This window comes from Choloepus didactylus, chromosome 2 (genome assembly GCF_015220235.1).
Source record: "Choloepus didactylus isolate mChoDid1 chromosome 2, mChoDid1.pri, whole genome shotgun sequence".
Taxonomy (NCBI): Eukaryota; Metazoa; Chordata; class Mammalia; order Pilosa; family Megalonychidae; genus Choloepus; species Choloepus didactylus.
Window position 1 is genome coordinate 91,762,561 of NC_051308.1, and position 12,928 is coordinate 91,775,488.

Genomic DNA, 12,928 nt, shown 5'->3' on the forward strand with positions numbered 1-12,928 from the left:
TCCTCATCTGAATTCTGTATTTGGGCATCTTTCTCAACCAAAACATTTCAAGGGATTCTATACACTTACTATTGGTGTTTTCTCTGTTACATACAGTCCACAGAGCCATCCAGGACAGGAATATCTCATTAGACCCAACGATATTTTTAACATTTTGGTTTCAAGACAATCATATGTGGTAAAGGAAATCACCCTCAGCATCCTTTTAATTCCTCAAAATTCCCCCCAAATATAAAAAGCTTAGTAAAAAAAGAAAATTGTGAAATATAATGCTGATATTACCTTTTTGGGCTTGGATACTGATTACTTTTAGGAAGTTTTGAAATATAATCTCCATCAAATTGAGAGGTGTTTCGACAACGCTGCATACAAAGCATCAGTCCCAAGACAATGCAGAGAATCAAAGATATGACAAGATAGCTTTGTCGATCTGAAACCTGAGATGTGAAGACAGTTAAATAATAATAATAAATAACAATAAATCATACTAAGAAAAAATACAGTGGGATCTAAAATTCAATGGACAAATCATTTTAAACCTTTTTCAATGTGCTTCAAAACCATAAATGCAGAGCATACTCTTTGAAAATGTATTACTAAAGCAATGTTTCTCTTTTTCATTTTTCTCCCAATTTTTATTCTGAACATTTTCAAACCCATGGAAACGTTTTAAAAATGGTACAACAAACACATTTACGCCTTTCATCTAGATTCACCAATTAACATTTTGCCACATTTGCACTGCCTCGTCAGTAAAAAAAAAAATTTTTAATCCTGTTCTCAGTCTTTCCCAACTTACAAAATTTTACCACCACTCACCATTACCTAAGCCAAAAACCTGGAGTCATCCTTAACTTTCCTCATTCCCCCCACAGCCAATCTGTCAGAAGGATTGACTTTCTAACCTCTTAAATATATCCTGAATTCAACATCACACATTCTCCACTGATAAAATCCTAGTCTAAGCCAACATCACCTCACCCAGGTTACTGCAACTATGCAACTATTTCCTAGTTGGTTTCCTCCCTCCTTCCATATTTTCTCTTCCTCAACAAGCAAACTCTCTATAGAGCAGCTGAGGCCAGGGAGAGGTTTCTCAAAGTTTTAAATGTCAATGAGATAATCAATATAACTTTGTTACATAATACTCTTCAATGACTTACAATGAATAGAATAAAATTCAAACTCTATTTTACCTACAAAGCCCTACATGATGAAGCCCTTGCCAGTATCCCTGAACCCCTTTCCTTCCCTCACTTATGTCATTCATTCTGCTCCAGTTATACCAACTTTCTGCCTTCAAACACATTCCACAGCTTCTAATTTCTGGTCCTTTGTCCTAGCTCTGCCCTCTAATAGGTTTGGTCTCGTTCCAGGTTCTTGGTTAGGTCTCACCACAGGCTCTGAGTGGCTGCTAACTCAGTTACAGTGCTACCTCCTCAGGTAAGTCTTACAAGATCATCCTAGCTAAAGCAGCATCACTTAACACCAGCCCCCTACACAGGCCCACATTTCATTCTCTATCACACTGTCACAACAACTATCACGTATACTTTGGTAGATATGCAAATTCTGTGAGGACAGAGACTATTCGCTTAGAGTTGTAGAGTTAATGCCTAATATATACTGGTTCCTCAGCAAATATTTGTCAAATCAATGAAATTTTTACTTCCTAAAGCAACTTAATGTCCTTTCTGAAGTGAAAATGAATTATTTATTGCTATTATCAATGGTTTGAAAAGGCCTATTAGAATAACTTCATATCTGTGTTTTAAGTAAATCTGAATTACTAATGCCATGTTTTACAAAAGATTAAGATAATCAATGTATTTCCAAAACTTATAAATAGCACATTCTGGTGTTCTGAAAAAGCTCTCTTCAAATGACAATTTTGTTTGGGTAAAGTTTTTAGTACCATGCTCTTAACAGGCCTGCCTTTATGATAACCTCCCGATTTACACAGTATCTTACAAGACTAGCAATAACAATTACCTCACGTTTTAATTCTGCCACAGTTGTTGATAAGTTTGAAACAAGCTGTGTCATGTTGGTCAATTGTGCCTGCAGCAATTGAATGGCTTCAGTTTGCCGGTGATCCTATGATAAAGGAATAGTTGTTATTTCTCTTTGTTTCACCTGCATATTAGTACTTCGGAAGCTCAAATAAAAGAATGTGGGAAAAAAGTTACCATGTAAAATATTACATCAAATTAATGTGAGCACCACATGTATAAATCAGCATACAACCAGCTATTGGCAAAACAGTCTCTACCTAAAGTGTGATTTTAAAACAAGGCACTTGGCACAAGGACATGTTGAAACTTTTTTGCTGAATGTTTTTAGATATAAAATGGGTTCAACAACAAGTTATTTTATAGCTTATTAGGATGGAATGCAGGGAGGCACAAAGCCACATACCTACAACTAACTGGTCATCTAGTCAATGCTAGCGTATCATCGGCAAAAAGAATTTCATTAAAAACATCTATCTTTCCATTTGTTCACAACTTTGAATTTCAGGAGTTTTTATAATCAAAAAACATGTCTTTACTTAAAATAACATTTTACAGGCAAGTTTTCAGAATTCTGAATCATTCTCATGGTTAGGAACCTCTATTACATAGACTAGACTGAATTTATTAATGATCGGAAGGAGAGAAGAGAGCAGGAAGAAGTCAAGAAAACCTAATCTAAACTCCAGTTTAGGACCCTGCATGAAGTACCTACCGAATCATTTATTATTCTAGACCTGTGTTTATGGAATTTTATACAAGTTTTAAGTATCAATTCTGTGTGGGAGGGGGTAAAATATAAATGGTAATAGTTGAGAAAGGATAGCTTTTTTTTTTTCAACAAATGGAACAGACACTCATATGCGAAAAAAAAAAAAAAAAAAAGAACTCTGATCTATACCTTGTGACATATACAAAAAATAACTCAAAATGGATCACAAACCTAAGTGCAAAACTAAAATTATAAAACTTCTAGAAGAAAACACAGGAAAAAAAAACTTTGTTACTTTGTGTTTTGGCAAAGATTTCATTGACTAGTATCTATAAAAGAGAAAATTGATACATGAACTTCAACAAAATTAAAAATGTATGTTCTTAAGGCATTGTTAACAGAATAAGAAAATAAGTCATAGATGGGGAAAAAAATATTTGCAAAGCAAATATCGGATAAAGGACTTGTATTCACAATATGTAACAAACTCTCAAAACTGAATAATAAATTTAAAAACAAACCAACTTTTTAAACAGACAAAAGATGTGAATCGAGACTTTACCAAGGAAGATAAATGGATGACAAATAAGCCCAGGAAAAGGCACTTAACATCCTTAGTCATTAGAGAAATGCAAATTAAAACTTCAATTTGATACCATAACATATCTGTTAGAATGGATAAAATTCAAAAACTGACTATATTAAGGAGCAACTGAACTCTCATATACTGCTGGTGGGAATGTAAAATGGTACAGCCACTTTGGCAGTCTCTTAAAAAGTTAAACATGTATCTACCATATGAACCAAGCTTTCCACTCCTAAGTGTCTAGTCAAGAAAATGAAAGCACATGTTTATGCAAAGACTTTTACACAAATATTCATGGTAGCTTTATTTATAATCACCCAAAACTGGAAACAAATAAACAGGTGAATGTATAAACAAATCGTGATGTATCTATACTACAGAATACAACTCAGGAATAAAAGTAAATGCATCACTGATATATAAAACAACATGTGTGAATCCCAAAATAATTAAGCTGAGTATAAGAGCTAACAAAAACAAGAGTAAAACTATGTAATTCCATTTATATAACACTACAGAAAATGCAAATTAATCAATAGGGACAGAAAACAGCAGTGGTTGCCTGGGAGCCTGGCTTTAGGGGAGATTATGTAGAAAGGTGGAAGAGAGGAATTACAAAGGGCTGTGAGGAAATTTGGGGGATTATAGATGTGTTCATTATCTTGAGGATTTATTTTATGAGTGAATAGATATGGTTTTAAGAGGTAAACATTTGGCAAAAAGTATCAAATTGTACATTCAAATATGTGCAGTTTATTGTAGTCAAGTATATCTTAATAAAGAATAAAGTTATTACCAAAAAAATGAAGACCTTAGATCAAAATGGACCACTGAATGCCAAATGGGACATAAGAAAAATCCACACCTAGACACACTGTAGTAAAATTTAAAAATATGAAAGATCAAGAAAAAAAAATTTTAAACATCCAACCACATAATGATTATACAAGGAAATAAAAGCACAGGTCCATTTTATTTATAAATACAGATGCAAAAACTCTAAACAAATAATAGCTAATTGAAACCAGCAGTATATTAGAATAACACATTAGGAATGCATAGATTATTAAACATCAGAAAATTTACCAAAATAATTTTTAAAATTAATTACTCAAAATTAAGTATTTCTGCTCAAAGGACATCATGGGACAAAGTTAATAGAATGGGAGTAGATAAATAAGGAGCTAGAATACTATACTTATGTATACTAGGTATTATACATAAAGTACTGCAAAACAACAAGGAGAAGAGCAAGCCCAACAGAAAAATGATAAAGGACATGAACAGGCAATTGCTAAATTTTCTAAAAAATTTTCTAAAAAATTTTCTAAAAAACTTAAGAACACATCTCTTTCAAAGAGATGCTTGAAAACATCTGCAGTCAGAGAAATGCCAATTGAAACAAGATTATTTCACATCTATTTAGCAAAAACTAGAAAGATGGATAAGATTCAGTATTGACAGAAACGTGAGCTATGGGAACCCTCATCCATTGCTGATGGGAGTGTAAATATGCATACTAGCAATACTGCTTCTAGATATACATCCCGAAGATCTCAGACAAGTCCATAACAAGACAACTACAAGCATGTTCACAACAATATTAATAGTAGCAGAGTTAAAGAAAACCTGGATATCCACTATGGAGTGAGTGGATTAGTAAAAATGAAGAAGTTAAGAGAATGAGATCCATTTATATTAATCAGATTTTCCTATTTATGATAGGGGTGGCACTGCAGACCAGTGAATAAGTATGAACTAGCAAATAAAACAGTGCTTTTTCATAAAGAAAACATTAAATTGGATCCCTATACCTCACAAGAACTCTGAGGATAAAACCCAAAAGAAAAATGGGTAAAAGTCAAGAACAGGCATTTCCTATAAGACAAAACACAAATGGCCAATAAGCCTAAGAAAAGATGTTCACTATCATTAGTAATCAGGGAAAAATCATATTAAAACTATGAGGAATCATTTTATATCTGCTATGTTGAAAAAAGTTACAAGTTTGACAACTCCAAATATCGGTGAGGATATGGAGCCATGAGAAATCTCACATTGCTGGTTCACATACAATTGGTACAACTTCAGAAAAGAGTTCCCACTGTCTAGTAAAATTGAAGATTTGCATCAACAATCCCACTCCTATATAGGCCCCGAAGAAAATCTGCACACAATCTCACCTTCCTTGAAATTTCTTATAATAAAATTTGCCTCACTCTTTAAGCCCCTAGTTAAGCCCCTTTTAGTTGGATTCTTTGAAACAAATGGAGTTTTGGAAATAGAAATGTCAGAAGTCTGATAATGGTGGATATTCCAGGGAAGGAAGCTTCTATAGTAATACCATCTATATGTCCTTTTTATACCAGAATTGGTCATTCATGCTCTGTAACTCCCGTGACATATCTATTGTATTATATAATGGCATCACATTTTTTGGTAATTATCTGTTCATATCTCTCTTACTTTAGAACATTTTTAATTTCTTTGAGGGGAAAAATTGTATTCCTATTATTTTATATCTCCAGCAAATAGAGCACGGGCCCTTTACAATAAATGTCTGTTGAACAAATGAATTGATCATACTCAAGAAATTTTCTCTAAAGGAAATACTAATGCTGAGAACTAGATAACTTTCCAAACAAGATACAGAGCAAGTTTAATTATCCATCAGCTATCAGGGTGAAAAGAAACCACCATTTTTTGTCCTTATCAATGAGGTCCTACAGAATTCAATGGAAATTTATACAAAAAGTAAAGGAGGCATGAAGATGACCAACCTGTTCCTCTGCTATTCTTGAAGTATTCTGAAGTTTTACTATTGTTTTATTGAAAGCCTTTTGCATTTCTTCCATTTGTTTTCGGTACCTGTGGATTAAGTATCGGTTTAAATCAGCTTTAATTTTTCATTCGTTCATTTAACGAAAACACTCTTCTGATTTCAATATATAAGATAAATCCATTTTTCTCAAAATGACTCTTATAAGGAAGCCTGTGCAATGCAGGACGACTTGCAAAGGTGTGATAAAAAAAGTCAAGTCCCTTGAGGTATATGAGGCATTTGCTAACTTAACATCAATTTATGCATCTTATTGCTATCTAAGATTTTGTGATTTCTGTGGTTCTGCTGGGGTGGGGATAAGGGTGGGAAAGAAGCAAGAACAGGTATGAGGTAGCTAAATGGGCATGCACACATATACACACATGTTACTAATAAATAATATGCATGAACTAAGAAGATGGCCCTTAGGATGTAAAGACTACCTTAGTGGCATCTCATTAGTAGCATTTCAATTTAAGAGGAGCAGGAAAAGGTTGTGTTTCAAGAACTCTAAACATTTCATGCCTAGTTGGTTGCAAAATGTTGAGGGAGAAGCCCTAAAGAGACTGGACACTTAAGAGATAAAAAAAAAAAAAAAAAAAAAAGAGTAAATAGTTTAAAAAATGAAGAAGTGTGCCTGGAGGCTTAATCATAGCATAAACATACTGGCATTGCCTCTGGCACTTATAACCACAAGAGCACAAATTACCACAACTAGAACTAGGATTCTATGATTTGCGTGAAAGCATGAAAATGCTACCTAATCATCCTGTTCAGTCCAATCTAGTCTTCGCTTGAATACTCTTGCCTACTCTCTTATATAAAATCTGGTCAATGTCTATAATTTTCTCCATGAACCCTCTGGGGATCAAACAGTAAAAGTGGTTAAGTTAAGCTACAGAAGGAGAAAATGACCACAGATATCTCAAAGTTGTTGTCATCCTAATAAAAGTTTTGCATCAACTGAATAGGGAGGCTTGACTTCCAAAACTAAAACTTTCTCCAGTTAAAACTGTGATCACTACTATTATATCATGAGATAATTAAATCATCTCATACAGTCATAGATCACACTATGCAACTTAACTGACCATGCAAAGTAGACTGCTAACTTGTAATAAAGCTTACCTTTGGCTAAGCTCCTCTAGATAGCGACCACTGAGAGACATGTTAACTTCTAAGGCTTTAATACGATTATTCAGTCTCATAAATACAGACTCCTTTTGGTTTGATCCATGTACAAGATTTCCATTTGCATATCCTAGATCTGTAGAATTTTGCAATTCAGCATAAAAATCTGTAGCTGTTCTTTGTAATCCACTTGATCCAGGAATAGTCAATAGGGCATCTTCTGGAGACTGTTCTTCCTCTTTTATTTCAGGTAATGAAGAAGACTCCACTATAGGAGTCAAAATTTGCTTTGGTGTTTCAGCTATGGTTATTTTGGCTTCCCTGTCTTCACTGTCTGGCATAGTGGCTGTACTTACAGGTGGCACCATTATTTCAGACAGCTTTGTGACAATTTGCATAGAGTTTATGTCTTCTCTTACAATGTTATCCATTACTTCATTAACTTTATTTGTTTCATAGATCACAGGTGGCTTCTCTACAGAACTCGAGCCCTCAGACTTCTTTTCTGTTTCATTATCAACCTCAACAAAACTCTCTTGGAGAATCACCTGTGACGCTGTATGTCCTGCCTCATATTTAATAGACTCAGATACTTCTATTTTAGATGACGGATTGAGTTCTGGAGTAAAATCCAAGAGAATAGACTGAGAAAGAGTTTGAGGAGGGCTTGGTTCAAGTTCAATTGCTTCTAAAGTATGATTGATTAAATCACCTTGGGGCATACTACTTAAATCATCTAAAACAACAGTTTCAGCTTCCCTTTCCACACTCTTACTGTCCAATTCTCCACTCGGCGGTTGCGATACTGAAACATCCGCTGATTCTGTGGGTCGTAGTAAAGGTGACGCCGACACAAGATAATCTTTTGCTTTACTCACAGTAGTTCTGCTACGTTGCCTATAAAGAGCAACTGTAATTGAACACCATTTATATATGTATTCTGAAAAACTAGAAATACAACAAATTGTGGTCAGTTCACTGCAAAATATTTGCGTCTCCTGCTCAAACCAGGGTGATGATTCATCCTCCTGTTCACCACTGCCCAGAAGGGTCACTGTAGATGGACTTGCCTCCTCTTCTTCCTCTTGAACCAGTTGTACAATGGGACTCTCTTTTGGAGTATCCGGTGTTGACGACTCCATGTCATGCACTTTAGTGGTTACAAACCTAGAAATATGTATCATAATTACAAATCACTTTAATGAGAAATCTAAAATTAAATTTATGTGTAAGAAAATAAATGCACCATACATAAGATAAAAGGAAAAGAAACTCAATTTTTGGATGAATTTTTCCCCTTCAAAACATTATCATTATAAATACAAATACTGTTCAGAAATGAAAACAGAAAGACCATTTATCAAGTGACCAACCACATGTTTCAAACCAACGTATTTACCTATCAGTCTTGCTTTCCTTTAATCGCTGAATTAAAGAATTCTTTGTATATGAACACTTCCAATCACTGAATATGTTATACTCTTTACCTTCCATAAATATTTACCAAATCTTTCCAAGTCTCACCACCCTAATAGATAGGAAATTGAGTTGCCCAAGGGCTATAAGCCCCAGAGCTAGAACTAGAATACCACAGGATTCTTAATACTTATAAATGAACTTTATACTTGAATATGCTACTTTCAAAACACAGCCAGATTTCTCAAAGATAATTTTTCTGTGGATGACCTGGGACATTATACACACGACATCACATCAAAGAGAAAAAATACATATATCCGTGCAAACCCCCCCCCCCCAATAATCTTATTATCTTCTGGGCTAATTTTCTATTATTAAAAAGGCAAATAATTAACTATTTTAATGAAAATCTTGGCTTAAAATGAATAATGTCACTAATTCAATTCCATCTTTGGGCTCTGTAGTAGTGTGGGTTTTTTTTGTGTGGGGGGGTTAGGGAGTTGGGTTTGGTGAGAACAGTGTCGTAAATTAAAATGCCTATGGTTCTTTCCAAGATGAAAATAATTTCTAGGAGCAGCCTTATAGCACAAAAGGAGCAATGTGATAAGTTAAAGTAATTTAAATACCAAAAAGAAAAAGCTTAATACACAATTCTGAAAAATTGCTAAGAATACCAGGAAATATCTTCAAATAAAGACTAATATTATATTAGCAAAGGTGGGAGAAGGTTGGAAAAAAAAAAAGATAAATCTAAATGCTGGACTTTCATTTTGTTGGCAGTGAAATAGTAAATGGACCAAACTAAGACATCATAAGGCCATGTTTCTCTAAATAGAAAGAATATATGGTCTCTGATACCATTTCATACATATTCAGGTGGTATTTCCCTTATTATCTACAAAAAAAAATTATGTTAATAGAAAAGATCAATGCTGAAAAAGGGAAGGGTAAAAAATTAAATTCAATTAATTTACTAAAAACAAAGTTATATACAATATATATACCCTAATTAAAATACACACACACACACACACACCCTCTCAAACCTAGGAAAAGAAAAATAAGTCAGCATTTCATAATAACTTTAACAGTGACACCATATCATGCCTTCTTTCATTTCTATTTATTTTCTTCAAAGAATTACTATACTATCATTAAGAATTTAAGACAAAAAGAAACATGAAAAAACATTAAGTAAAAAATATTTACGCAAAAATTTCTATAAAAAAACTAAACTCTAATATGGAAAAGAGAAAACTGCTACATTAGAATAAGGTGACTATATATTTCCACAAATAAATATTCATGTGTATGTATAAAATGAAGTTAGTTTCATTCAGTTTTGAAAAATAAGACATATAATTAACTGACAAAGTCCAGCTACAAAATCAGGAATAGCAATTGCATCTCCATACAACCAGATATTAAGGATAGAGATGTCTTAGGTCCTTCAAGAAATCAATAACATATAATGCTATATTTTCTCTCTAGTCATCCACTAAATACCTTCAGTTACTTTCAGGATTAACATGGGAAAAGAACACAAATTTGCCACTGTACACTTCAAAGCATAAAACCTCACGTATAAATTTGTGTGGTACTTAGGAATTACACTCTAAAGCACACCCATTGCCAATCTCACTACATACTACCTTGAACTAACTGTTTCATGTTCAAACACCTTCTCCTCTTAAAGAGTTCCCTTCAGTGAAAGGACTTCCAAAGTTTACAGGGGGTATATCTAATGAAATATAGATAACTATACCTAATTATCCTAATCATCATGAACTAGTAAGTATAGATAAGTAGTAGTAGGTACCAAAACAACTTAATAATCTCTGGTAGGAAGGGCAAAAAAAGGAAGATATTTTATCTGTTACTTACATAAATACATCCCTGCCTGAAGGAAAAAAACTTACATAAATCACTTTGAGAAATTCACTGTGCTACAAACACATAATTTAAGAACCACTGCTCTAGGTATTTAGTTCCCTTTATAGCTTTGTAGACATACTACAAATACCTATTTAATGTTTTATTAAAGCTTGAACTTAGTAATATGTCTTATCAAAACAACAAATGTTTGCTCTGGAATGAAGTGGGGATACTTTTACACAATCTGAATTTATATTCCTATTTATTTTTCCCTTAGATGAGTAAAAATAATGTGTATTCCCAGCACACATATACATGAATGGGAAGAAGTAACTCAAAGATATTACAATGGCTACAGAACATCTGCCCTATGATTCAGAGATTTCTATGGACACTCATTTCACATACAAATCCAAAAGTACCTTTTTTTGTACCTGTATACTTAACTCCCCATTTAAACAGAACTCTATTTAACACTGCAGTATAACTTACTCAGGTGATGGAACAGGAGTTGAAACAGGAGTTGATTCAGGCATTTTAGGGGCAGCTGTGGCAGTGGCATTCTCAGATATACTTTTATTTCCTATTTTAGGAAAGATGCCCATGTTGAGTTCAATTTTAAAACGCTGTGTCATGAAAATATTTCATTACAATAAAGAACTTTAGAGTCTCGGGGAGAAGAAATAAAATCAAATAGGGTAGCTAGTGCAGATTTTTTTTATTAAATCAAAGTTCTTTTAGAAAGGAATGATCATATAAGTTCACAAGTATCATTAGGGCACCAAAACCTCAGTGAAGAAATAAGGGAGAAAATCATTACTTCTATAGCAGAGAAGAGCCAGAAAACAAATTCATGAGTTTTATATAAACAAAAACCTTTATAAAAGAAAAGAACTTGTGAAATTCAATTAAACAATGAAATTCAAATAAATAAGCATCTTTTGAATGCTTTCTATTATATGCTTGGCTCATTAATTGATTTTCCTAACTAGAATGACCCCTCTTGGAGTATCAACTATTTAAGAGACCCATAAGATGATTAAATACCTTCTGTCAGGTCTTCAGTTTTTGCTCCCAGAATATTAGCGGCAATATTCACCATATTTAGAATGGCATCTAAAACAAAATTCAATCAGAAGAAGAAAAACCAACACCTAAACATCCTCACATAAATTAATACGTGATAGTAAAAAACAAAACCAAAAAAACCAAAACATTTATAATGGTCTTTTCCTTTTTTTGAGAAATTACTTTTTTGGTCTTCTTTCTGCCTAAATCCAACAAAAGGATACAAATAAATTTCAACTCAAAAATGTAAACTATAAATCTGAACTTTTATGTTCAGAAGAATTTTTAAATTTAAATACACTTTTTTTATTAAGCTTCCCCAAAACCTTTAACGAAAACACTGTTTTCAGCACAATTCAACATACAGCCTGTTCTGGGACAAGGAAGAAATCAGTTGACCAAAGTAAACATTTTACAGAAAAGGCTGTTTTTCTTTTAAAAGATTTTATCGTTAAAAACAAAGCAAAAGATTGCGGAAACAAAAGTTTTTCCTAAGTGGGTGGTTATAGTAGGTAAAAATAAACAAGAAAGGGAGCTTGTCCAAAAGGAAATATAAATATTGTTATTTTTAATTATTAGCATATAATATCTATTAATAACATGGTTAAATCCAAAGTCAATACTGTATAGAATCACTTCTTAGATGACCTTCAAAAAATCATTGGTCAGAATAGCAATGTTTTATGGACTATAAAAGCACAAAAATTCTTTTGTGAATAATTGGGTCGGGTGGGGATGGGTATGGGGCAAATTAATTAAAAGTCAAAATCATAAAATGCTAAAAGAGTTGTACGTAGAGTGATTTGCATACTTGCTAATTCTGCCTCTCCTCCCAAGGAGGCTATCTGGATAATGAGTAAAAGTGTTACAAAATCTCCATATTACATAAATCTCCAAGGGTACGTGAGGACCTCAGACATAGCAGAACTCCATAAAAAGCTGATTTGGGGAATGATCTATACTTTTAGAGACTCTAATCATAGCAAAATGCCAATACGTTTAAACCTCTAATTATGTTTTAGCTTATTTAAAACACTGATGTTGCGCTTTCAAAAAATTAGAAGCAACAACTTTTATTTAGAGATTTTATGGTACTGTGTAATTGGCAAAAATTTGAGATACGTTTTCTGAGATAGGGCATGGAAGTTTCAATATATCTCTTTTGAATGAAACAATAAAACAAAACAAACAAACAAACAAAAAAAGGCTGGGAGCAAGCCAAGTACTGTCACATACAGCTGGTACTATAAATACATGCTTTCTGGTAAGAGAAAGAAGTAGAAGTTTTGAGTCTGTTTTACAAG

At 33.2% G+C, this 12,928-nt stretch overlaps 1 protein-coding gene across 4 annotated transcripts in view; it reads right to left on the minus strand.

Moving 5' to 3' along the window:
• Positions 1-12,928, minus strand: part of SUCO (SUN domain containing ossification factor) — a 100,361-nt gene that overhangs the window by 20,119 nt on the left and 67,314 nt on the right. For all 4 annotated transcript variants that reach the window (XM_037825334.1, XM_037825333.1, XM_037825335.1 and 1 more), the window contains 6 exons: positions 11,604-11,672; positions 11,049-11,139; positions 7,260-8,429; positions 6,091-6,178; positions 1,993-2,097; positions 283-437 (listed from right to left, as the gene is read on the minus strand). In XM_037825334.1, the coding sequence (XP_037681262.1) occupies positions 283-437; positions 1,993-2,097; positions 6,091-6,178; positions 7,260-8,429; positions 11,049-11,139; positions 11,604-11,672 (1,678 nt within the window). The remainder of the gene's footprint in view (positions 1-282; positions 438-1,992; positions 2,098-6,090; positions 6,179-7,259; positions 8,430-11,048; positions 11,140-11,603; positions 11,673-12,928) is intronic.